Here is a 27,814-nt window from a genome sequence, read left to right as displayed (position 1 = left end):
TGAGTTAGGTATTACAATGTTGCTTTTATTTCCAAAACAGGTTACACGTGGTCATTCTTTATATAAAAATAATAATAAAATAATTAAAGAAATTACATGTCATGAAACTGAAAGGTTTGGTAATAATGAGCTACTTACAAAACGTGTTGAGCAACCCCAAATATACACGTTTTTTTTACTTAGCAAATATTTACATCATGTACTATGATCCCATTAACTCCGTCCATTTCTTTAACAGTTTTGAACATGGCATATTCCTCATCATAGAAAACATACACACATTTAACATTCTTTTTACATCTGTGGATTTGGCAGTTTTCAATTAGAAACATATAAAATTGAAAATAAATAAATAAATATCTTGGTCAGGAGGTATGGTGACTGACTTGTCAGCAAGTCCGCAACCCAGTGAAGAGGTCATGAGTTCCATTCCAGGCTCGGCATCCTCTGTGGAATATGCATGTTCTCCCCGTGCCTATGCGGGTTTCCTCACACATTCCAAAAACAAGCACAGTTGATTGATTGAACACTCCCAATTGCCCCAGGCGTGATTTCAGTGTGAATGGTTGTTCGTCAATATGTGTCCTGCGACCAGTCCAGTGTGTACCTCGCCTACTGCCCAAAGACAGCTGTTATTGGCTCCAGCACGCCAGCAACCCTCATGAGGATAAGCGGTTTGGATAATGGCTAGATGGATATCTTGGTCAACAGACTCAATATGCTTGTATAAATAAGATGAAGGAATCCCATACAACGCACCAGTAATACAAAGAACAGAACTAAATAACAGCAACAACATTTTTGTTGTATTATACTAAAATATAACAGCTTAATGTGTGTGTAACCAATGGAATGCAAATTGTTTGATAGTTCAATTTGTAATGTATGTTGTGTTCTTAAATGTAAACATGTGAGTGTTGACAAAGCGATAGTCATGTTGGGCGAATGAACAGCATTGTTTCATTTAGCCTGATGACCGATAATCTTCATCTATGGGAAAAGGAAACGAGGCAAAATTCCCTTAATGTCCAATTTGAAGATTGGTTCTTATTAATAACTGACAGTGCTCTAGTACTTGTGTTAAAAATATATTATGTCAAATTGTGTTTACAACGCATAATCAAGTTAGTATTCAGTAATGTAGGGATCAGAATCCATCACTCCTTTGCATGACTCCACTGAGGGCAGTTTTAGTTCCAGTAAATTCTAAATATTAGCTGAAGGCACAACGGGGAGGATGCCATTCAGGTTTACAGAGGGGTTCTTTGTATTTTGTCTTTTACAACACGATTTGTTAGGTCTTAGGGATTTGGCGTTGCTCTCAGCTTGGCTTTCTTCACTCCGTCGCTTCTGCCTTGATTGTTCTCTGTCTGCATTCAAACCACCTAAAGGGAATAAGCACATTAACACATGACCAAGACCAACAAAAGATATTTGTGTGATATTACCACGTTTATTTGGGTGTGTGGCACAAAAGCATATGAAGCCCTTTTAGACATACAAACGCCCAACAGTCTTCCCTCATTTTTCGCGGTTAATTGGGGCAGCGCAAAGTGAAAAACCGTTGAGTCTTATTATTATTAATATTATTTTTAATATTTATTTTGAGGGGATTTAGGCCTCTCGTGCCCGCTAAACATGGTTCCCAACCCTCAAAATATTTGTTAAACAACAAATTTAACTTTAAAAATACAAAAAAAAAAGAATAAGTACCAAGCTGGAGGCTGTGAGAGGAATGATCTACAATATGAATTAAGCAGCAAATCACGTGACCAAATTCAGAAAACTGGTGCTTAATTCCACAATTACATGTATTATTAGCATGCCTCCTCTGTCTCGTGATCATTACTCCAAGCCATCCCTGAAATAAGTGTTTTTCTTATCCGCGGCCACGAATGTGATGATTACTGACTTAGGAGAAACCTTACAACGTTTTTACTCACACTGGCTCACCAGTTTGTTGCTAGTTAGCTGGTGTCCAGCCTGGCATAAGCTTCCTGGGATTGTCTCCACGGGAAAACTTTCAAATCTGTGATCCTCATTTTTGCTTTTCAGAGTGTTTTAATCAGGCACAAGTTGCTAATTTTGACTTGCAAAACTGTGATGCAAAACCGCTTATTTTGAGCCTTGTACATACAAATGCATCAGGGATGCTGTCAACGGTGCAAGCACTTTACCTGCTTGGGATGTCCACTTTTGGATTGATGCATCTTCTGATGAGTCTTGTGGCCCTGGAGTAGTTCCTGGGTTGATTCCTCCCACATTATCATTTGTTCCATTGTTAGGATTATGAGGGACTGTTGCCAGCAGACCTGAATGATCAGCAATGCGGCACAATTAAACCACAAAGCGCAGCACAATTTAACAAGGTCCAGATTTCACTGCGCATTCAGATATAAACTCAATAATCAACTCGTTTGGAAAAAAAAACACATTCAGTCTGTTTTCTAAAGTACTTGTGCTCATTGTGATCGTGAGCGTATAAAAGTTTTTCACTCCACCAGTAAAACTTTTATATGCAGATTTGAGATATGGAAATGAAATTGTTTATGAGTGCATTTCCACTTTGTGTGGCTGTAGTAGTACAATTTCTGGCTGTAATGCAGTTGCTCTTCAATAACATGACAAGGAAGTGTGACTGCAGCTCTTACATAGTCCTCTGTAGCTGGAAAGCTGCTGATAAATTTGCTTCATCCGCTCAATGTTGACGCGGCTGGTTTCTGCATGGTTTACCATGGGCTTTGGGTAGTGGACTCCAATGACACACTTGGCAGCCTTCTGTAGTTCCTCTGGGGCATTCCACGGATCGTAGATATATTTGGCTGGAAAGCCTCTCAATATGGGCAAATAACGCCTACATAAGGAGATTCAAAGATTACGTTAACCTGACAGGCTGGTCATCTTGAAATTGCATTGAGAGCAAAATTGTACAAGTGTTACGTTTCAAATTCAACAATGTAGGTTGTCAATAAATTATACTAATGCACTGTGAGAGCATCTTGAAAAAATGGCTTCCTTATGTGAGCTAACAATACAGAGAACCTCACTCATCTGTGTATGCGCGACACAATTACAAATGAAAATTCAGAGAAACGCTACACACCTAATATAGTCGCCGTTGGGGTCTGCACGTCGCCCGAATCCCACGGGGCAGTAACAGTGGAAAAACTGCTGGAAAAAGGAACTGCAAGAAAGCCACATCCAGCTGCCAGCATTTACACTCCAGTCCGCATCTAACAGCAGCTCTTCAAACACCTGCCAGGATGCGGACAAGGTTCATTTAGGAAAGTAGAAAGGCAGTGTGCCGACAAAGCGATTACAAGTGAGCTTTGCGTGCCTACCCTCACGCCTTCTTCCCAGCTGATCCACAGGTCTCCCCTGGTGAGGAAGCAGGCCACAGCGTGGCGGGCCAAATGGTGGATCCAGCCCTCCTGCCTCAGCTGGGTCATAATCGCATCTATCCAAGGAAAGCCTGTCCGTCCTTCTGCCCATTTGGCGAGCGCCTCTGGGTTTCGTTCCCAGGGGATCAAGACACATACAGGGTTTCCCTCCATCTTATCAAAACACGGATTGTTGGTAGCGGTTGTGTAGAAGAACTCCCTCCATAGCAATTGGCCATACAAGGAAAGTGGCGGCGTGCTGTTCTTTTTAACCTATTTGACAGACAAACGTTTAGAAAAAAATATCTTCTGCAGTGATAGGTTCCATTGAACCAACAACAATAATTCTCCCATTACCTTCTTGTACAGGTCAGTAAGCTTGGAATAGAAGAGTCGGCAGGACAGGCATCCAAAGCGAAGGTAGGGGCTGAGGCCTGTGGGACTTGCCAGGAGCGAGTTGGCGCTCATCCGAGGACGCTCAAAATTTGCGACCCACGCCTGTAAACAGACGGAAGAAATAGTGCACAAGATGTTTACGACTATGTTCACCAAGAATATTTCATACACAACATTAAGATACATTTCCCATGTATCTCCGAAAGGGTACAAGGACCGATTTGCCAAACATCAACACAAAAACTGAATCTGAATTATCCTTCTTACAGAATGAATATGAATTAATATCTTGTCTGCCGGAATTAGGCTCATTAAGAGAATGGGTGGGAATACCCCAAAATCTGTTGTACGTTCTCACAAAAACAGGCAGTTTAAATATCATGCATAGAATCTGTATTTCTCTCGCCCCAGTGAAAAGTCAAACTTTAGGAAAAACTGTCTAGTTTGTCCACTATAGTAAAATAGTGTGCTTTTGGACACAAGTTGAATAATCAGCTTTATTTCCCCAAATCACACATTTGGTGTGGTCCTTGTACCTTTCTCTCAAGATGTCTCTCGAGTCTCAAGAGGGCTTCTGTTTCTCCACCTGGCCAAACTGCTGTTGTTAAACCGTCAGTTTCAAAACCTGAGAAAGAGGCACAAGTTGGACAGTATGAGCAAAGTCATGGTTGCACCTTTTCCTAGAATGCATTAAAACATTGATAAAGCATCTATGACATACATTTCAAGTTTTCAAACGGTTTACAGAGACACCAAATAAAATAATGTACAATAAAATATGCATATTAAAAGATTATTAACTAGGGATGAGCGAGTGCACCGTTATCTGCATCTGTATCTGTTCACCTATCTGAATGATTTGTATTGTATGCTCGGAGGGGGTATGGTTTAACCGAAAATGGGTGGAGCTTAAATCTGTATATTATTTAAAGTCTGGAATATGCATGGATTGGTCAGCAGTTGCTCTATTTATTGTTTCTTTGAAAACTATTTACGGAACAGCCTCAAAATTTTGATTATTTGCAACAAATTGATTTTACCTTTCATAACCCGATATCGATTCAGAAAAACTTGCATCACGCGAGATCTTGTTACCACATGTGTGTAATGTATCAAAACAACGTGGCGAAAGCACGGCAATCAGCACCAACAAGCTAAAAGGCAGATGTCTGGAAGATTTCTGGATTGAATAAACACTTTGTGAGACAGGAATATAATGTCACGAGTTTACAATGTGTTTTTACCAATTTATTTACACAGCCTGTCCTGTGGTTGGAATTGATTTAAATGATTAGTTATTGTATTGATCAGGTCATGCTCAATAGAACATAATTAATGTAACTGCAGTGTGTTCAATTCCTTCTCCAAAGTCATATTTTTATTACTGCATCAAGTGACCGCAAGAAATTTTGACGATTTGCATCATTGCTGCTTGTGAGAATTTCTTCCATATGAAAGTAAAAGTGGTACTGCGTGAAATTCTTAACGAAATCGAAAATCAGTCAAAATGAATTGTGAATCATATATCGAATCAAATTAATTTTGGTCATCTGAATTGATATCCAGCACTATAAAGGAATTTACATAATATTTTATTTTATTTTTTTAATTTTAAGTCACATGAATATTTTTAAGTGCATGAATGAATACAACGCATGCAATAGGAAATTATAAACCAAGTGTGCAAGAGTTGTCATACTCAACACTACTTTCTTTAGAATTAGTATTATTATTTTTACGATCAAACTGATTTTATTATTGGATGGCCGAGTGGTCTAAGGCGCCGCGTTCAGGACCCAGTCTCCCCAGGAGGCCTGGGTTCGAATCTCGAATTTCCCCATTGTGGGACTAATAAAGGGAGTATTATTATTATTATTATTATTTAGTTTTACTACCCCACTTTTTTCCTCCAAACCAAGTTAAACAATGTTGATTAAGGTGTGTGCGTGTGTGTGTGTGTGGGTGTGTGTGCGAGTGCGTGTGCGCGTGACCGAGTCACTGTGTGTGAGAGAAGGAGAGAAGTTGTTTTCCAACTGACTTGATATCACCAGCCAAAGTTGAAGCAAACAGACGAAAAAAAAAAATCCACCATCAGTGATGAGAAGGGTCCTGCTGTAAAAACGGGAATGCCCATTTGCAGACGCAGCAGGACCATATTGGGGGGCGGCGATCGACGCAACATGAGCCGTTTACAGCTCTGTCTTTTCAAACCTCTGTTACGAAACGAGGTTACCAATAACTTATAACTTTAAATATCATATTAAGCGAAATAGAGGCAAGTTGAGGAAAACCGAGTACGGATTGGAGCGACGTGAGCTTGAGTAGAGCCAAGCAAGCATAGAACGAAGAGTAACGCACGGCTCTTCTTTGTGACAAGTTTGTCGAGTGAGGGGCGGTCGCTGTGCGTGACGGTCCAATCACAGAGCGAGAAGACTGAATACATAATTAATTACATAATGAGGATTTTCCTTTCCCACGAGTATGGATAATGACAAGCTGGACTCGTTTCATGCTCGTACTCGGCAGAAATGCATTGTCCATAACGGATGTAGTCTAAAATGAGCATCCGACTCAGCCCCTACTATTTACTTTTGTAATAGTTATAGGATAAGCAAATTAACACATTCAACGTTTTCGAAAGAAAATTCAGGGGGGAGTGGCATTTAAAGCATCTGTGGGAGCCCTGCTTGGCAAGGACAGTGACAATTTATGTTACATAGCATTTAGCAGGAATGAATTATCGTAATTCTTACCAAGTTCCTCTAGAGACGGCACAGCAAACTTGTCATCATGGTCATCACTGATGGGTGTTGCGCAATTTTTGAGGACTTCTGTTGTGATGGTCTCTGCCGGATTGTCCACAGCATCCATACAACCGATGAGAGCCTGGAAGCGCTTGTATGTAAGAGGCGGCTGACCACCATTAACCTCTATGAGCCTTTGAAAAGGAATTAAACACAACATATTATATTAAACTCAAACAGACACTTGCAGTTGGAAAGTGATTAGCTTGCGTTTGATCACTCACTTGTCAAGATCATGGAGGGTGTGTGAAATCCGTACCATGACCTCAACCCCCGCCTCGGTGGCTAGCTTTTGAATAGCAGCATCACGTTCCTTGCCAAAAGGCTCCGAGTCATATTCATAGGATAAATGAGTTATTTGCCATTCCTGAAGAGAAAATGAAAAGTAAATTTGCCACTTTGGCCATTTCAAAGTTGACTAGAAATAGGAACTTCATGTGTTTTAATGAACTTGCCTCTGTACTTTTGGAGCAGTTTATTTTAGGTGTTTAAAAATATAAAACATTTTATGATTGTCTTTTTTTTTTTTTTTAAACTTTTTTTAGGTGTCAGAGCAACAGTGCTATTATTATTACGTGTTTGAAAATACTGTTAGAATGTCATTTTGGGTGTTTCATGATTAACAGCTACATCAACAAATTTCAACTATTACATTGTTTGGAATATTGAAATGAATATCGTATCATATCACTCCTGAACTTAGTCGAACTGTATTGAACCGTTCAGCCCTAATTTTCCAATCAAATTGCAACCGGTTTATCGAAATATGTATCGAATCTGCCTCATGACAGAGATTCCCATCACTACTGATTACCTTTAAAATTTGGTTCATGAACACATTTGAATGTTTGGATATAAAACTAGTGTTGTAAAGAGTTAGATGATTGTTGCTGATTTGGAAGCTGCATGATTACTTCACATGATTATTTTGATTTGAATTCCCTGCAGGATAACAAAAACATGTATCTATCCATCTGATCATACTGTATTTTGTCCATGCTCAGCTGTGTGCAACAATTAAATAATTAAACATCAAATATTCAATTATACCACTAGAATTGCTACGTCATCCAACTAGTTCGATCAAACCAACCTTAAATAGTCGGGGGAAGACATCTGTGGGTTGACCTCGAATGACAAAGAGGCGGGAGTTGAGTTTACGCAGACTAGCATCTAAGTCCTCTAAGCAATGCAACAAAAACCTGCAAACAATCAGACAGGATGCGTGTCACAAGAAACTGTTTTTTTCTGTTGAATTGGGTCACATCAACAATGTTAGGAAAATACAAACGAGTGGGCAGCAACAAGTGTTTTTGTTCATACAAATCTTTGCCGTATTTATTTTACAGCAGTATAATTTCTGCAACATCAGCAGTCTATAGTTTGAATTTCTCTTTCTTTAGAGTAAAGTTTGTGTGCTCTCTCTCTCTCTCTCTCTCTCTCTCTCTTGTGTGTGCCCCACATTACAAAAACATGTTTGTCAAGTTCGATGAAGACTCTTAATTGTCTACAGGTGTGAATGTGATTGTCAATAGTTGCATGTCTCTATGTGGCCTGTGTTTTGTTGGCAAATTGTCCATGGTGCACCCTGGCTCATGCCCAAAGTCACCTGGTATAGGCTCGAGATCACCAGCGACCCAATGAGGACAAGGGTTATAGAAAATGGATGGATGAAATGAATGGTCGGAGTAGGGGGACTTGGTTTTCGGAACAAGAGGGTAACTGTTTAGGTGTGGAAGAGTGTAAAAATAGTGGTTGGAGAGAGACTAGTCTGCTTCCTTACTACTGTGTCCTGAGCAAGGCACTTGAGTATATTGCTAATTTCATTTATGGATTTATAGTCTGGGGTTATTTATTTACTGGAAAACATATCAGTTCCAATATTTATATTAAAAAATAAAATCTTAATCTTAAATCATATTCATACAATAATTCATCAAGGGTAGTGATCTCCCACCATAGAGTAGAAACATTTACCATTGTAGCTCAAAATATAGAGTTAAATATTCTCATTACAATTTAACTTTACCAATTACAGTATGGTAGCAAACTTTGCATTGGCCGTTGAACGTGGCAAAAAAGTATTAAATAAAATAATCCCCGATTAAAAAAAAGTAAAATTCTAAAACTAAAACTTGAGTAACTCAGGACTCTACAAAATCAGTAGTAATATTATAAAGACGCTTATTACTTTTCCATGAAATGAACTAGTAAGGTGTAACATATTACATTTTGGAAGTTACTGTTCAAACATTGCCTATACAATTATAATAAAGTGGACTAAAACTTCAATATTGTGAAACCACCTACAATACGACGAACGTCTCACGCATGCCCTCTTGTGGCTGAGTAGAAAATTGCTCATCATTATGACAATTGCCACAGGGAGGTAGGTTGACTGAATCAAGTCCAAATGAATGCACGTCTCCGGTTGTAAAATGGCTATTCAGTGGTCTGTATTCATCAACAGAAAAAGCAGATTGTCTCAAAAGAGTCTGTTTGCAAACGTACCTCCACCTGTTGATGCCCACGTTTGAAGAGCCTGCAAACCAAGGGTCCAGGATATAGATGCAGCGTATATTGTGCGCCACCCGAATGGCGTCCCTTAAAGACGGATTGTCGTGCAGCCTCAGTCCCTTTCGGAACCAGTGGATTGCGTTGGCCACCATATTGTCAGCGCGCTGTACGTTATTTGGTGGACAGTGTTTTGGTATCACAACTGCCAATACGACGCGTTTATAAAGCAAGTTAGTAAATTGGAAACGGTAAAGTTAGTGTTCGCGCTAAAGTCAACCTAGCTCCATTAATTTCTCCACACAATTAATTCCTCTGGGCAGTTGTGGTCGCATTTGTGGAGCCAGCAAAAAATCACAGAAAAAACAAACAAAAACAAAGCAAACCGTTTACTGTTGTGGCAGCGACTACGTTGTCATATGGTATATAAATGCAATCCAGTAATCTCTGTGAATTTCTGAAGGCGTAACTAAATCCTACATAAATGCTTTAATGTTTCTATATGATTCCCCGAAACAGACGTAATCTAAAACGAGCCTTGAGCTTAATCTAGAGACCTATTTGTATATAAACGGATTGAGCGAGCAATGCAAAGATGTCCTTCCCTTGTGTGTCAACATCTCCTCCCATTGGTATATTCAGGAAGAAACGGGGCGCTGTGATTGGTCAGCGCAGACCATTATACAAGTCTTTCGCTGTCACGTTTCAGTAATGTGCTTTTTGGGCCCTACGTAATGTTTACTATTTTTTATGACTTATACTTATTTTCTTTGAGTGACGGTGAAATCTAACAAAGTCGACTTTGTGGGAATTCGCTGTATAGTGGACGATAAAGTAAGTAAAAAAAAAAAAAAAGGGTTTAAAACTTCGAGAAAAAAACAGCCAATCAGAAGGTTGGTCATGATTTATGCGTTACACCCCAAAATACCCGGATGATCACGTTTTTGAGCGCGCTGACTGTGAGGAGTGGTGCTGGGTTTGTTATCTAGTGAGCCCAGTTTCAAAGTAAAGACTGGGTTGTGATTTCCTTCAGATCATTGTGAAAAAAATAATCAGCAATATTGATTACTACTTTCGTTTTATTCATATACATAGTCACCTCTATATTTGCATCATACTACTTCCCAATAATTATGTGCTTTTTGCATTGTATTTTTGAGTGTTTTAAAAAATCTAGTTTTGCACTACTTTGTATTGTATTTTATTTCAGTTTTTTTTTTCATTTAATTAATTGGTGGACAACTGGGAATCACCTGCGTTACAGCGCATAGGTTGGGGGTTTGAAGTGCCGACCTTCTTGTGTGGCTTTTGCACATTCCCTCACAGTTCTGAAGTTCTGGAATTTGAATCTCAGCTCAGGCCTTCCTGGAGTTTGAAAATTCTCCCTGTTCTTGGGTGGATTTTCCTTTGGTACTCCTGCTTCCTCCCACTCCTCCAAAACATGCATATTGAGTAAATTAAAGACTCTACTCCACTAAATTGTCTATCAGTGTTAATGTTGTTTGTCTATACAGTGTGCCCTTTGATTGACTGGCAACCAGTCCAGGTCAAGGGTGTACCACACTGCTCACCTGAAGTCAGCTGGAATAAACCCCAGCTAAACTGCGAATCTTATGAAAGCAAGTGGTGGGAAAAAACGGATGGCTTCCTTTGGTGTTCGTTACCAGCATTACTCAAAAACTACATATTCATACAGCCATTGTGGCTTTGTGGATTCAGATATTTAAATGTGTGGTGACATTTATCCAACAAGTATTGCTTTCACCAGGTCGTGAGTCTCTGATACCAATACTGAATTTTGTGAATTATTATTATTGGGAAAGTTTGATATTTGTTTTGGGGTTTGGGGGAGCACAGTAGCGGGTTTGTAAGCACGTCTGCTTCAGAGTCAAAAGGTAATGGATTTGTATCTTGACTCTGATATGGTGTCCCCGGCTGCATGGATTTTCTCTGGATACTTAGCTCCCTCCCACATTCAAGAAACATATTTGGTTATGCGAAGACTCTAAATTCAATTTTCCATTGCAAAGCTGTAGAAAACTAAGTCTGGACACAATTTGAACTCGCTGTACGGCTCCACATTGGTTAAATCCATGTCACATGGAGTATGGACGCCATGTTGGTTCTATTAACAATATTACCTTTCATTAGCTTCAGATAGTTTTGAGTGTTTATTAAGTGGATTTTTAACGATTTTTGGCAAAATTAAAATTTTGGGCCTGCAGGTTGTTCGACTCGTTCTGGACATGCCATGTGAATAAAGCATTTCCTGAAAAAAAACAAAAGTGGTTAAGTGTGGGAGGTAAAACCTATAGAATTAAATATTAAGGAAGAAACAAAATCGAGCACAATTACTTTAAAGCTGCACCCTGCAGGATTTTGAGTTCTGCTATCTCATCTATTATTGCATAGCATCATTGTATGTGTCAAATGTTGCCCAGTTGGCATCCATTGCAGCCTGGTCATCCTGGAAGGGGGATTCCCCCATCTGTGGTCCCTTCTCAAGGTTTCTCACTTTTCCCCTAATGAGGTTTTGTGAGTTTTTCCTTGCCCTCCTGGGGGTTAAGATCGGGGATGTCGATTGTGGCTATGTAAAGCCCTTTGAGACTGTCTGTGATTAAGGGCTATACAAATAAAATTGACTTGACTTGACTTGACTACTGCCACCTTCAGCCGGAAAATGAAATTGCACACTCCTTTCTTCATGTGCAAGAGTTCTAAATGACGATATCATCACTTCTTACCTTTGGAGCAGAAGAAATCCATTTGTGCATCGCTTTTCAAGTATGATCTCAGTAGTCTCCACCGATCTAATTTCTGGTCACGAGGCTCACGACTGTGAGATGAGGTCGAGACGCACATTCATGAAGACCATGTGAAATTTGAATCCGATTCTATCCTGAAAATTGTTTACCAGCAACCAAGAACACAAATTCAAGAATACCAATTGTGAACAGCTAAAATATTACTTTGCTATTCATAAAATGTGTCAATCATAAATGGTGAAATGAAAAAAAAAAATCATTGCAAAGATATTTTGGAGTGAAATACTGCAGAGTGCATGTTAAAGACCTCAAGAAGGAATTTATTTTGTGTCAAAAATGATTTTTTTTTTCAAATGGAGTGTTGGCCAATACAATTGTTTTCTTGCTAGGGGCATAACAGAAAATAATTAAGAAGCACTGCACTAACTGTCACAATACATATTCTTAGATTTATGTGGAAAACGTCTCCTGATATGCTAAATTTTGGATGTACTGTAGTTAATGGCATTGCAATATGTGATGTTTTTTTAAATGTTATTTCAAGCTGATGACAATATGGCGCCGGCGCATGTGACTGTCCAGACATTCTCAGGGGCTTTGGTCCATTGCTGTGAATGCAAGTGTGAATGAATATGTGCGCCCTGCGATAACTGGCAACCAGCCAAGGCTGTGCCTCACCTCTCACCTAAAGTCATCTGGTATATGCTCTAGTTTACAAGGTGACAAGTGTTTAAAAATGGTTGAATGGATAATTCCATTTACCTATGCTGTCTGATCCATCAAGGGGAAATTCAACTTGCACACTACTGCCACATAGAGAGGTGGATAACTCACGTGCAGACATGCAAGGAAGGAGAGACCGCAAAGTGATTGGTAGTAGTATTGCGCTCCCAGTGTTCAGATGGGTAGTGAGAGAGGTGCCTTTCTCAAGGGAAGGAAGGAATTATTCAAATTAAAAAAATAAAATTATGCATACATCTATGCAGCAGCTACTAGCGTGACTACAACTGCAACATTTAATTTCCAAAGCCCAAGTCCTTACAGGATATGTAAATAATTTAATTATAATTTATGCAAGAAAATAAATATATGCTACCCTTAAATTGACCAACACACTCTATACAATCAGAAGCAGGGCAGAGGAAACAAAAGTATCTCACCAAAATAATCTACATTGACAACATTGAAAAACATTAAAATAAATCTTCAAAACATTTAAAAGTAAAGTAAGTAAATTGCTTTCTAATATTACTGAAAGCGAAATAACAATTTAAAAAAGTTTGCAAGGCCTTAATCAAAGATATGGGGATCAAAGATTTACCTTGGGACTGACTGTCTTTTCTTCGCTTGGCAGCTTATTGCATTTACATGCATCATAACAACTAAATGCAGTTTCACAATATTTACTTTGAACTCTGGACTCCACTATTTGACCCAAAACTGCAGACTTCAGAGCCCTACTGTATTTATATATACAAACAACCATCCACACTCATAACCATAGCTAGGGAGAATTTAGAATGTTCAATCAACCTACCATACTTCTCTTTGGAATGTGGAAGAAGACTGGAGCACCCGGAGAAAACTCACACAGGCACGGGGCGAACATAAAAACTTCATGCAGGAAGGTTGGGGCAGGAATGGACCCAAACCATTCAGTGATTTATAGGGGAGTAGCAGAATTTTAAGATCTATTCTACTGCTGATTGGAAGCCAGTTTAAATCCTTTTGAATGTGCTCCAGCTCTTTGATTCTGTTTTGAGGGGATCCTGTCAGAAGGCCATCACGATAATCAACTCAAATCGAAATACAATCATGAACAAGTTTCTCCTGGTCAATTAAAGACAAATGTCATTGCTTTCTATTATTCATTATGTGGCCATGCACTTCCATGATATATATATATATATATATATATATATATATATATATATATTTGTAAATGCTATATTTCCATTTGTATAATTTGTATAATAAAAATATATATATATAATAAAATATATATAATAAATTGATTATAGATCACCTAGAAATCAAATCCAAGATAGATAAAGTCTACACCACGGGTGCCCACGTCTGGTCCTCGAGACCCCCCATCAAGACTGTTTTAGATGTCTCCCTCTTCCAAGTTCCAACACACCTGATTAAAATAATCAGGATCCTTATCATGCTTTTCAGAGTTTGTTGATGAGCTGATCATTTGAATCGGGTGTGTTGGAGGAGGAAGACATCTAAAACAGGCTGGATGGGGGCTCTTGCGACCCGGATTTGAACATCCCTAGTCTAGCTATAAAAACGACTTAACTATATACTCAATTGAATTACCGCTCTATTCCGTTGGAGGTCACTGTTGCTCCAGAAAGAATTTTATACCGCCTGTTAAAGCGAATCTTACTGCATTATATGATATATGAGTAATTTAAAATTAGCTTATATTATTTCCGTTCAGGTCGCCCTTTTTAAAACAAAACAAAAAACGAAAAAATGGGTTACGTTTTCTTCACGGAACTAAAAGAAAGTTCTTAATTCAAAATCAGTTGTGAGATATGAATTCCATAAATAAAAAATCCAAATTATAATGAATACAACCAATTTTTTATTAGAAATTATGCACGTTATGTATGCGCGTTATTAATATAAATATACAACGCGAGTCATATACAGAGTCTATTCAAGTTACAAAACAAATTCTTGGTTAGAACCTGAATAAAAGTAATCCCGTGCTACAAATGACCTTGAAACTACTTCAGATCGTCTGAGTAGGTTGCCTCCACATCCACGCACAGGCACAATGATACATTGATACATGCTTGTAATATATTATTAATGGTCATGAATCATGTTACCATCAGGCAAGGGCCCGAAAAAGGTATATTGAAAAAGGCTTGATCCCTCTCTGCCCAAATTACCTTGTAGTTGTTAAATGAAAATAATTTGAAGGCATTTATGCTCATTTATTTCAGCCTCATTGTATTTTGGCAATCATTAATATTTCAGTGCAAATGTGTATGCCTCTATTAACTTTCGACTAAGTTGTGTATCAGAGGGAAAACAATGTTGTTTACACCGCATTTTTTATTAATCAGCCTTATTAGTGACTTTGTATGGAGATCTGCGCTTCATCCAATCCAAAATAGTTATTGCTTAACATCGCGTGTCGATTGGCTGTCATCTTGGCGCCATGTCCCCGCCCCCAACTGTCAGGCACTGCGCTGGTCAAACTGTTTGACGGCTGGTGCACTGAGGTCTTACTCTTCTAACTTTGTATTATATCATTGCACAAATTGCAACCGAGCAGAAAATTTTATTTCCTGTGCATGGAGCGCGCGTTTGTATACTCGTCGATTTTCTCCACTTTTCCTTGTCGCTATGAAGCACAGTTATGGCAAGGAGTAGCAAGTCAGCAGCAGCGAGGACCCTGGAGGATTTGACTCTCGACTCGGGTTATGGTGGAGCCGCCGACTCCTTCAGGTCTTCCAGTGCGTCGCTGTGCTGCTCGGAGGCACATGGGGGGAACTGCTGGCAACTAACGGACTCCATGCACAGTCGAAACAACAGCCTGGACACTGTCAACACGGTCCTGGTCGAAGACGCCGAGATCCTGGAGTGCACCGGCCAGTGCGCTAAACTACCCGAGCTTGAGGATGTGCCGTGGAGCCTCGGGGAGGTGGCGAGAGCCCTGCAAAGGGACGAGGGAATGAGCGTGCCGAGCCCACCGCAGGACGTCCTGCTGCGGCTCTCCGCGCTGGCCAGCCGGGCCCTCGTGAGGGTCGCCAAGGAGGCGCAGCGCTTGAGTTTGCGCTACGCCAAATGCACCAAATATGAGATCCAAAGTGCCATAAAGATGGTCCTGTCGTGGGTCGTCTCCACGAACTGCATCGGCGCTGCCCTCAGCGCCTTGTCTCTGTACAACATGAGCACGGAGGAGGACAAGTTCGGCCGCGGCAAGTCCGTGCGCTGCGGGCTCGTCTTCAACGTGGGGAGATTCTTCAGGTGGATGGTCGATAGCAGGCTTGCGATCAGGATCCACGAACACGCGGCCATCTATCTGGCGGCGTGCATGGAAAGCCTTTTCCGCGAGATACACGAGCGAGTGCTCCGCAGTGCGCTGCTGGAGCGGGACAACAGTATGCCCAAGTTGAGCGTGGAGAGCCTGGACCAGGCCGTCAGCAGTGATGCTGAGCTGTGGGGGTCACTGCAGCACTGGCAACACCTCATCTGTGGGAAGAATGCGAGTGGTGAGTAACGGCTGCAGGGGCACTTATTCTAACCGCTCTTCAAATCGAACTCGTGTATATTGAGTTTGATTGATAAGGCCTGATAAACTACTAGGGCATGTAGTGACTGTGAAACCCTCAAAGGTTCATTGAGTTTATGTGTACATGAATATTGTTAGTGCTGGCAGATTTTGAGATGATTGATTTTTAATTGGGGTTTGCAGTAGACTATGAGACATTTCCACCATGACGTCACACGTCGTTCTGAGTGCCAGAAGCCAAAGCTTTCTCCAGGAAACAAAACCTTTCATGTTATTTGACCATGGCGGAGCAATTGAGAAAAATGACGACGATTTTAACCTTGTTTTCTGTCGCTGTAGTATGAATGTGTAAAGTGTTGGCAGAAAAAGTGTTTCATGAAGTAAATTTGAGTTTGTAGAAGCGGCAGTATGGGATCAGGTCCAACTTAAATGAGGGTATAATGGCAGTGTGAATGTTTTTTTTTTTTTTTTTAAGTGCCATTGGTCTTGGTCTTTCACTTGTATAGCCCTTCTTTTCCACCTGCTATCGAATATTTTGATATTCGGGTATCCTATTGAAAACTCGAATGATAGAGTATTCAGATAAAATTGAATGGAAAATTGCTTCCCTGAAGGACAAAATAATACTATGGTTTTCCATTTTTAGAAAATCAACTTCCCCTTTAATTTCAACTTTGCATAGCAGCAAACTGTATTTCAGTCAGAGTTTGGGGTATGTGATGAAGTGAAACACAGCAGTGACGTTGCGGGCTAGAACAGTACATACTAGAGTTAGCCTGTTTTTTTCTTTTCTTTTTTTTCTTTTTCCTTTTAATGATCAGTAGGAATTTCATTTGCATCTGTGCCAGGCTGTCAGCATCAAAGTGTGCAGTTATTTTCATATATCGAAAAGACATCCAGCCTATATGGCGCACTCGCTTATTGAGGCGAGCGGCTAGCAGGCGCCACATTCGACAATGTCAGTGGAATTGTATTCTTTTTTTGTGCTTTATTAGTGATTGAACATGATGATGTGTTGATGTTTTTGGCAGCAGTTTGTGATGGAAATTTTAAACTTAAAGGGATAATTTAGTAATTTTGCAATTTTCAACAGTAAAAAGTTAATATTTTGTTGATAATTTGTTTGATGATTATTATTCATGTACAATTACAATGACATCACAAGTACTCCGGGTTCATGTAACGACCACTAACGGCTAATATAATGAAAATAGTAAGAATTATCAAATTAATTCTTGGCAAAACATTAACTTTTTACTGCTGAAAATTGCAAAATTAGTAAAGTATACCTTTAAACTGGGTTCCAACTGTCCATCTTCCAGTCGACAGGAAAAGTCTAGTCAGCTGCCACACTACAAGTTCAAAATAAAAGTGTACTAACGATTTTTATTTCGAAATTGGCCTTCTCACTACTGCGGTGGTGTGTTTTGCATAGCAAAAATAATTCTTGCTGCAGCTTGTTTTACTTGAAGATGGCACATGTTTGCGAAGGTAACGAATGTTAGACGTTCGCCTGTACTTTTCATGTCGCAAGGGAATTTTGAACATCTAAAAATTTCCTTGCAACAAGAAAAAACGCTAAACCAACGGATCCGACTTTACGACGTTGCGCGCGACAACAAACAGACGTGTACCGACTTTCGGATTGGTGTGTTGAGGCTTCAACAATCATTTCCTGTTTAGCTGCGTGTGTCGCAATATTTTGTATAATTTTCTTTCTTGACACATTAAATTGCCTGCTACTTTGCTGTTAAAAGATGGATACTTTTCTTCGCTATCTCATTGTGAAAGGATTATAAAATCAAAGCCAGTGCTGGCTTCAGACTTTCACACCGTATCGTCCTAGTTTATGTTAATCTTCAAAATCCTTAAATACAAAAAGCGCATCATTGTCTCACTTATGTTACTCTTGAAATTCTTGTAGATGTCATGCACTGCAGCTTGATGTGCATTTTAATCTTCCCCAAATTAATGGTGGTGGATGACCAAGTTTACATGCTTATTTTAATACTGACAACACTCCCTTTGTGGTTTCCACACTGGCTTTCTGGTTTCACTTTTTGTTCTTTGCCTTTAAAAGTAATTGTATTCAGACTTTACTGCTGCGTAACTGGCAATACATCACACAGCACTCTAATACATGCTTGTTGGTGTGATGGATGCTGAAAAACTGCTGCTGTGGCTCTTCTTGCAACAGGTTTACATAATGAAAGACCCTCAGGGACCTACAGTTTGCGCTATCATCCATTATGCAGAGCAGTGTGAATAAAATTGGGTTTTTGAGAGAGGGAGATAAACAGAGTGAAATAGAGAGAGTTTGAGAAGCTGACTATATTGATGCATCACGAATGAATGCCCGAAGCTTGAAAAGATTTGTGTACACCCTTGTTTGTTTAGCTTCTCTAAATTTGTTATACCAACTATGTGAACCATTTTGGTGGGAGTGTTGATTTTTGTACAGCCAAGCAGGAGCCCTGGAAATTTGCTTTCCTTTGCAGTTTTCCCACAATGTCGGCTATTCTGACTTCAACCTCCCACCGGAACACGTCCTTCAGTCAGACTGAGTGACAGAATATGCTGCAGTGTGTCAAAACGTGTCATACAGCTATGACAACCTGTATGTTTTGGCATGATGGTGGTGAAGAGGGAAGCAACTGTCACCAGATTTTCCTTTGGTCTCACGTCATGCCGGCGTAGTACATGCAGTGTATTTTCTAAGCATTGCTCATTTGTCATTCTAAGCGGAATGCAAATGCCAAATGGAGCCTAACAATATCTTCCAATTGTCGCCAATGGATTCTAGCTAAATGCTAATGCTGTCGCTAATTTTCTGCTATTACCCTTCCAACTACTCCCAGATACATGATGTCACATGCTTACACTTAGAACGTAAGCTGAGCTTGACACATTTGTCCCCCGGACTCTGGAAAATTAGCTAATTACCAAGACTGAAGTGACACACAATGTATCATGACACCAACATGATCTGCATTGCCCAATCAAACAGCAGATTTAAGAACAGTCTGATACTGTGCAGTATATTTGGGCCACGGTAGGCTTAGTATGAACCTGTTTGGCAAGAGCTGCCCTACAGACACACATAGTCGAGAAAATCCAAGGCAGGGCGATCATAAAACATCACACTGCTCTGTATGATCGTATTGTTTAATGCCAATATTGAGTCACGTTGTGCATTCAGTCCATTTGGCATACAGTAGGTCTCCAGCTGCATAAGGGGTGTGGCAGGAGTTTAGCCGTTTATTACGCGCGTAAAGTTATGAGGACGAGGTTTGAAAAGCTGATGTAATGCATGCTGGAACAATGGCATGTTTTGTGGTTCTTTAACTGCTGATTAAACCTGACGTAGTATCGTAGACAAGCTGTGGGCTTTCAACTGGTCTAATCCTTCCGAACTGTATGTTTTTCATGTTTGAAAGGATTTTATCGGTTCATTTTGACATGAAAGATGGAAATCTGATGCTGTGTGCGAGTCAAGTTGAGCAGTGGAAAGAACGAGAGCTGTTGTTAAAGCTGTAAAGTTGCATTAAGGTTTATAGGGGCACAGGTCCCTACAAATGTGGTCTACAAGAACGGGTCCACAAATATATATATATATATATATATATATATATATATATATATATATATTGTGATCTATATCTTTGCTGCTGTAACACCTCAAATTTCCCCATTGTGGGACTAATAAAGGACATCTTATCTTATCTTATGACAGTGCAACATGCCTATTAACTATATGTCATGTACTTCCGTTGTACGGATTCGGCCTCAGTGATTATTCTATCTTCTAGGGAAATGACTGCTTTCTTCACAAGAATCTTATGAGAGCCCAAAAATTCAGTTGAATTATACGACACGATTAATAAATCATATTCATCCATTCTTGTTGCCCGTAAGGCCTGAGCCCCGGTTCTCGACTTGTCTCAGCCGGTGAATTTCCTCTCAGGGATTTGCGTTTTCGTCTCGCGCCAGGTTGACAACAGCTGAAGCACGGCTTCATCATGGTCCATGCGGACACTGTTTTGGATAGACGTGTCTGCGTTGTCTTCTGTCTCTTCCTCCGGAAGCGGTCTTGGTCTTCTTTCCCAGACACAAAATCACAAAGGGGAAAGGGAGCGGTTAGTCCAGTCGAAGAAAGACAGGGACACCATGTCCGCCTTTTTAAAATGCCATCTACACTCCTGGGTGAGGTGTTATGGTACATTTCTCCCTGTGGATGGTAATGTCCTCACCCTCATTAATATTTTATTCAGTTGTGACAATGGTTGTCGAGGCACCTGAAGGCCAAACGTCATTGTGTTGTTTGTCATGTGTAATAGGAAGCTGAATTATTGAGTCTTTTTGGCATTGCACTTGTGTGGGAGATGGGTGTTTTCTCAACTTCCCACTCTCAACTTTCTTTAAAATCATCTTGTCTGTCCCAAACATGTACTGCCTTTGTCTCAGGATGGTTTGAATGATCACAGTTTATGTTCCAGTGAGGCGTGTGATTCAAAAAGTAATTATTGTTGAGTGTGGGTGTTTTCGGTATAGCTCTTTGAAGACCCTGTGATCGCCATTGTGGATATTGCAGCCCAGAAAAACGCCTTAGACATCTTTGAGTAAACTTGATGTTATTGTCGACTGAGGTAATTTATTAGTTAATTTTGGTCGCTATTTGCTTCGTTGCAGTAGTGAACACTTGGTTCCCGGCCAATCAAAAAGGCTCGCTTTGAATTCAACAGAGGTGAGGTGCGAGTTAATTTATAAGGAACTGCAAAAAGATCTCCAATTGCAGATGATGTAAAGTTGTAAAGTGAGTACTTGGAGACCGCCTTCCACCCCTAATCATGCATCTGTGTGTGACAACACACACTTATTCAACACACACACACACACTTTTAAAAAAAATATAAAAAATAATAATACTACATTCAATGAACTGACTTCTACAATGACCCAGTGGTGTGCAGTCAGGGTCTTCAAGGCCTTCCCTGCTGGCCCAAATGCCATTAGAAGCCTAGACATAGACTTACAACTTACATGAAATGGTAATAATGTTTTTCCAACAGACTTTAGTTTGTCCCGAAGGTATAAAAGTGCTACACAAGCGACAGCCCATTCATTTCATAGCATGTGTCTTGGTTGCACAGATTCCAATCATTTGTGGGTTCATTTTATTATTTGTCCAATCAGATTTCAGCTTTGATGTGTTGCCATGCAATTATTATATGCCCAATGCTGGTGCTGTCATCAAACCCCGCAACCTCTGTACTTGTGAGACAGATGTGCTAACCAGGCGACCACTGTGTCACTTACATCGTCTTCTTTTAACTCAAATTAAACATCAAAATGAATATGTTGCCTTTATAATATGAATAAAAAAATATGAATTAAAAATAGAAGAAACATGCTTTTGTCGTATAGAACTTTTAACTAAAAAATGAAGCTCCTTTGAATAAGTCCCCTTTAATCAGGCAGTTCTGACTTTCAGGTTAGTTTTTTTTCATTTGTTTATTTGTTCTTGGTTTTTATTTTGAAAATCATACTTTTAGTTTTTTTTGTTGAGGGCTCGGGTGAAATATTTTCAAGAGATTACACGGTTGAGAAAGTATGAGACCACTTTGAATCCATGCACACTGCCAAACATTGTCAAAATGTTGCAAACAACTATCAGGAGGTCTTGCATCATGTCTCCAGAGTTTAGTTCGCTGTCTAGCTAAGACAAAGGGCATGTTCGGAAATCAACTCTGTGACCGTGCACTACTCGAAGAGTGGGTGTGATTGGAGAGGCAGAGTGCTCTCCGCTCCCATTAATTTCTGAATGCAGCCAGCACTGGTGCACGGTGTCCCAAATGGTGGGCCTGGTGCATTCAGAACAAAACCTGGACCTGGTACTCTGTCCGAGCGAACATTTCAGCCCTGTTTATTCAACACAACTAGATTCAACCACTTCTCTCTGTTTAAGTCATAATTGTGCACTTAAACGCATACACCCACTGAAGCAGTAATATTTTAATTTCATCAGTCATCTGAACGTTATTACTTGAATTGACCCACGGTTATTGTGATTTTGCCGTGGCCATGCAGGGAGTGGGAAGAAATGTACCCCTTGTAAAGTTCTCACGTACCTCTAGGGGTATGCGTACTCTGGGTTGGGAAACGCTGCTCTAATCGGTTCAGCTACGTTTAGCTCTCTGATTGGTTGAGCTTAAAATGTGCCCCAAAGATTGATTTACAGGGAGGACGGTGTTGGATATGATTGAAATCTCACTTTCAAGGTGCACTTTTCAAGAAAAATACTGCACTTTATGAGGTCAAGTCAACCAACGTTGTTTCTGGGTGGCTTGTTTCAACATGGAAATGTTTTTTTTTTGGGGGGGGGGGGCACTTCCAGAGCACTATGTTTGAGGGGAATACTAACAGGCCGGAGCTAAGAATAAAAAACACCTTGGGTTCGCCAGAACGCCAAGCATGGCGTAGCACGGGCTGATAAATTCCCAAACATGGTAAACTGGACTTGCCCTGGCTTGAAAATGAAGAAGCGTCAGTTTTTACGCCGAGCGCATGTGCACCTGTCGACTAAAATAGAGCCCACAGAGATGATGGTACTGACAATGGGTTTGGTAGGAGCCCCATCATTATTTTTGTAAGAGCATAAATGCCACGGATGGTCTCCTGTGGATAGAACTGGGAAAAAAGGGCATGTTTTTTTGTTCGCCGCTTCTGTGACGTTTGTTTAGAAGGTACTCAGTGATTCTCCTCTTAAATCCGCCTTGATTAATGTGAAAGGGCTAGCAGCTTGATACACACTTCTGAAATGACACATCCAGACAAATTATCTTAAACTACACCCAGCAAAACAAAAAGTAATAAAAACATATACATAACATTCATGCAGAGTTGCATTCCCGCGCCCGAGGAAACGTGAAACTGATCACAACGACATCAACACATTGGGTGTACTGGTGATGCAGCAGCTTGCTTGTCAAAGAACACGCATCAAACAAGCATTTTAAAAATCCATTTATAATCAGAACCGCTTCTCCTCACCAGGGTGCTGGAGCCTATCCCAGCTGTTTTCGGGCGGTTCGGGGGACACCCTGAACTGGTTGCCAGCCAATCGCAGGCACACAAAGACGAACAGCCATCCGCGCTCACACTCACACCTGGGGACAATTTAGAATGTCCAGTCAACCTACTATGCATGTGAAATGATCACTTCTACATTCCTAGGAAATCACAATGCCTCATCACTTTACAGTATGTACAATTCTGCATTTATTAGGGTCTTAACCAGCAAATGGTGAAAGAAGGGGGCAGCCTGTTCACCATAAAATAGGGAGTCAGCCATATATAAGAAGAGCAATTCCCTGTAATAATTGGTGCAACTTTACCTCATGTTGCTTGTTGGTGTGGAGGGATTCATTTATGTAAGTGATCCCTTTTATGTAAAGCGTGTCATTCTGCGCTCCTATGTACTGAACAAGCCTCAAGAAAACCTTCGTCACCCAATGCTGTCGTGTCTGTTCTCACCTGCTGCAACAGTTCTGCAATGGCTCATCAAGCATATGGTGAGCCTCCTACACATGCTTTCTTGCACACATGCGCTCACGCACACACACACACACACACACACACACACTAGCAGACATACGCGCACACACACATAAAACGCTTGCATCAAGATGTAAAGGGCTCCTCTCTAAATGTCTGACTCACTTACAAGTGGGTGTTGGGTTTCCCTTCTATGGTGGCGGTATCCGTCAGAGCAGGAAACTACTCTATATGCTGAAATATTTCTTACAGTCCTCGCAAGGCCCAGGACCTCAACAACGCTTTGGTTTTTGGTCATGTGAGAGGCAATGTTTTGTCAAGCATGATGTCCAGGGATCAGAAATTTAGTTTGTTTTATAATGGGCGGCTTTGTTTTGGCAGTCTTGATGGGCTTTTAAAGTCGGGGAAGACTTGCTTGGCCTTAAACAGCTCATGAAAAATATCACATTAAGCTTTAAATATTATGTGGTCGACCTTGTATTTTCAGACCAAATTTGTTTGATGGCAATATTTTCTTGGCCATTTTGATGGAGGGTTAAAAAAATATATATACAATTTGACCTCTGATCCTCACTTCTACTATCGATTAATTTGATTTGAAGTGGTTGGTGGCGTTTTCTCTGAGGGATGCCATACAGTGTGTGTATATGCAGTTGAACCTCGATTCAATGGCACCGGAACTAACCGACTCTGGATTTAATGAACAGAAAACAGTGTCCAGTAGGCCTACACTGAAAACACACCCAATTATGTTAGTTGCACAATTGGTCGCAATTGCACTACAACAACAATAAACGGCACTGTGGTGCTGTCAGATACTGGATACTGTTTCTCGCTGTGCCGCTGTTGTCAAAGATATACAGTAGACTAGGGCACGCTCACAGACATGCCACCGTGGCGGCCATGTTGGCATTGGCGATGTTCCCATTAAAGGCGATGCATGGACTCATGTGGCAACCATTTAGCTGTGGCAACAGACCCATCAAAGGAAGCAATGCAAAGTATGGACGTTAGCTTAGCATCGCCCTGGGCACACCACTCAAAATCAAAACCTATCTATTCTTAAATCTATGGTTTACCAGAACAAAATTGCGCGCATGTCTCAAACTAGCTGGGTTAGGTACAGTATATTGCTGTTTTTTTAATCGGATCGATGTGGTTCCATGGTCGTATCCCATCCTTAAGGTTGTGGATTCGATCCCCGCCCATTGTGGCCACGTCGAAGTTTCCTTGAGCAAGCTACTGAACCCCTAGTTGCTTCTGATGGTATATCATCAGTCGGTAGAGGAGGTAATACAATACAATACAACTTTATTTATATAGCGCATTTAGTGTGAAGCACTTTGAGTACCTTTGATAGAAAAGTGCGATACAAGTGACAGCCCATAATACCTAACCATTAAAAAAGAACTTAGGTTACATCCAGTCCTATGTGAAGAAAAATGTATTATACATGAAGGTGTTGACGGTTAGTGTATCTAATTGCTGTAGCAGCTGTAACTTTACTGTTTTGCTTTGAGCTGTTTTATTAGTCTGCCATGGGCTTTAAAATGAAGGTCTCACTCATTTTCTGGTCTTTTCTTCCTTTTTCAATAGTGTGCGTTGCTCTGCGAGCTTGGTGCCTGGTGCACACATGCTGTGGGGAGGGAAGACTGACAGGAATTAACAGGACATGTAATAGTACCATTCTGTACCAGGGGAGACCAGTACTCATTAATACTGGGTGAGATATAATACACCATAAATCAGGGGATTGGGGGGTAACCCTTGCACTTCAGTCCTGGGGTCTTAGCATTAGCGGTCAGCGGCAGACATGAAGAAGCACACAGACACAGGCAAGGATGACATTCTGGAAGTCAGTAATTACTGTATTTGGGAATTATTTTAATTGTGGGATTGGGATGGAAATTTGGAATGCTAATTTTTGGGATTTGGATACTGTGCAACAATCTTCATAGCTTGTATTTCTGCACCCTGTGTGATTGTTTATTGTATGTTTAAAGTGGGATCACCATTAGTGCGGAAACTATTCGTCCTGGGATCCCTCACAGTAATTCCAGACAAATTAAAATATTCTTTACAAAAAAAAAAATATTATTATTATTCATTTGACCCAGTTTTTTGGGGTTTTAATGAATGACTGGTTGGTCCTGTTATGACCAAATTTAATAACCCAACTGTTTTACATTAACAGCATGTCGTTTCTGCTGTATTAAAAACAAAAGTTGTGTTGTGCTATATTCATTGCTCTCTAACTGATGTACATGTTTTACCCTTATAGTTCCGATTTGATACGTTCATGCATGAGTATAACAACATAATTGATCTACAGGATTGTGGTTACCTCTGGGGGAGGTTGGTATCACAATAACTGCATCCCCCCACAATGTGTTTTGATGTAGCTTCTCTGTAATTTTACTGAATGTTCTAATTTTTATGCATGACCTTTTACACTGATATGAAATGCACACCATAATAGCCTTGGCAATAACCACACAGTGAGGGCACACTCATTGCTTTAAAATCACTCTGCACAGTTTATGGAGTTTCCTGGGGCTGGGACCTCATTTATTAAAGAATAGCTTCTAAGTTCATTTGTTAGACTGAAATTTAGAAAAAAAAATCTGGATTTATCGAATGCGGGGACCCCTTATGCCCAGCAGTAAGTAATGTGTGTTTATAAATCTTTACGCGCATTTCTCTGTGTATGCATGCCTGATAAATAAGGCCTACGGTTACTACCGGCAGGAAAACTCCAAAGTATTGGGTCATAGCTGCTTTAATCCGAATTTTAAAAGATGTTTGAATTCATCAGGCTATGAACTAAATATTTAGCAGTTATTTAAAGTTCTGGTAGGAGTAGTTTATTCAGGCCCAACTCGTGTCAGTGAATCTTCCCTATTTACGATTTATTTCAAATTTAAAGATAATCCCAGTACAAACTCAGGAAATTAGCAGTCCGATGAATTCTCATTTATTTAATTGCATGGGTCAATCTTTTTTTTTTTAATTTGAATTCATTTTATGTATGTTTAAATCTTCCTAATGTGACTTTACTGTTGCTAGAATGGAATAGTTTAGCAACATGGCATAGCAGAATAATCGTTTTGCAAAGTTAAAGTAATAACTGTCCATTCTACCTTCATCTCATACAAACAAAAGAGCAATTGGAATTCAGCTATTATGGTCTTGAGCAGGGATTGCCAACCCAAAAATGTTTCCTTCCTATTGCCTTCTCGCTAGAACTTTTTGTTCACTAAACAGGGATTTCGCGGAAAGTTTGGAACTTTTTGTCCTACCTGTCATTTGTTCGGTTAAAAGCGGGAATACATAATATTTTCATTTTCATTGTGTCTTATTTGACTTTTTCATTGCCTCAAAATACTTTTGATGTGTGTTTCTGTCGACCACATTACTCATGTAGTGAATGTATACGACACTTGTTTGAGATCGCCAGTAAAAGTTATGCTTGTTGACTTGTATCTATGCATAAACATTTTCTAAATGGATAAATTCAACGGTCAGAACATCCTGCCATCATATCTCTATGCATTAACATACTGTATAAATTAAACTGTCAGCACGTCCTACCTGCTTGCATCTATGTATAAGTATTTGATTAAGGGATTTTTTCAAAGTTCTACCTGTATGCATCTAAACAAAACAATCTGAAAGTTCACATCAATTAGATTCTGGTAGGAAGTTTCGCACGGGTAGGACATTTTGGCCGAACGCCGGTCTCGGGTATCCTTACATTTTATAATAAATGAAACAAGGCTTCGAATTTGAGCTCAAATATAACTTACTATCTGAAGTAATTATTGGGCTCTTTCACTGGGTGCCAAATGTATGGAAATCCGTGACTGCAGGGATCTGCACTTTTTTATTTCATTCTTTTCAATAGCATCGAGGTTTTCCTCGACACATGACTAAGTAGAAGATTCAGCTGTAGGCTATAAATACGGAGCGGATTTAGTGCTGAAATAAACAACCTCTTTCTTTGGCATACCACTGCTCCTATTGAATAATTATAGGCCCAGACGTTCCCTGGAAGACATCATTATCCTTGAAAATAAAGACATCAGTTAGCACCCTTGCAGTCTCTATTGTCATCGTTGAATCTTGTGCTGCTTGGTGGGTTGG

The 27,814-nt window shown here is 40.1% G+C and overlaps 2 protein-coding genes across 4 annotated transcripts in view; one reads left to right on the top strand and one right to left on the bottom strand.

Moving 5' to 3' along the window:
* Window positions 1-4: 4 nt before the first annotated feature.
* Window positions 5-9,729, bottom strand: cry1b (cryptochrome circadian regulator 1b). The gene is made up of 11 exons (XM_088298613.1): window positions 9,092-9,729; window positions 7,674-7,782; window positions 6,805-6,947; window positions 6,530-6,714; window positions 4,313-4,401; window positions 3,738-3,878; window positions 3,342-3,653; window positions 3,104-3,255; window positions 2,652-2,854; window positions 2,178-2,312; window positions 5-1,385 (listed from the first exon to the last, which is right to left on the bottom strand). Exons 1-11 carry the CDS (start codon window positions 9,247-9,249, stop codon window positions 1,207-1,209), a joined length of 1,806 nt encoding a protein of 601 aa, XP_088154739.1. The 5' UTR covers window positions 9,250-9,729; the 3' UTR covers window positions 5-1,206.
* Window positions 9,730-15,030: 5,301 nt separating this feature from the next.
* Window positions 15,031-27,814, top strand: part of abtb3b (ankyrin repeat and BTB domain containing 3b) — a 78,335-nt gene continuing 65,551 nt past the window's right edge. For all 3 annotated transcript variants that reach the window (XM_088298610.1, XM_088298611.1, XM_088298609.1), the window contains exon 1: window positions 15,031-16,097. In XM_088298610.1, coding sequence (XP_088154736.1) covers window positions 15,242-16,097 — 856 coding nt within the window. In that variant the 5' untranslated portion in view covers window positions 15,031-15,241. The remainder of the gene's footprint in view (window positions 16,098-27,814) is intronic.

This window comes from Idiotropiscis lumnitzeri, chromosome 6 (genome assembly GCF_059441095.1).
Source record: "Idiotropiscis lumnitzeri isolate Australia: NSW breed Sydney's pygmy pipehorse chromosome 6, RoL_Ilum_1.0, whole genome shotgun sequence".
Classification (NCBI taxonomy): domain Eukaryota; kingdom Metazoa; phylum Chordata; class Actinopteri; order Syngnathiformes; family Syngnathidae; genus Idiotropiscis; species Idiotropiscis lumnitzeri.
This window is presented reverse-complemented; position numbering and strand designations above follow the sequence as displayed.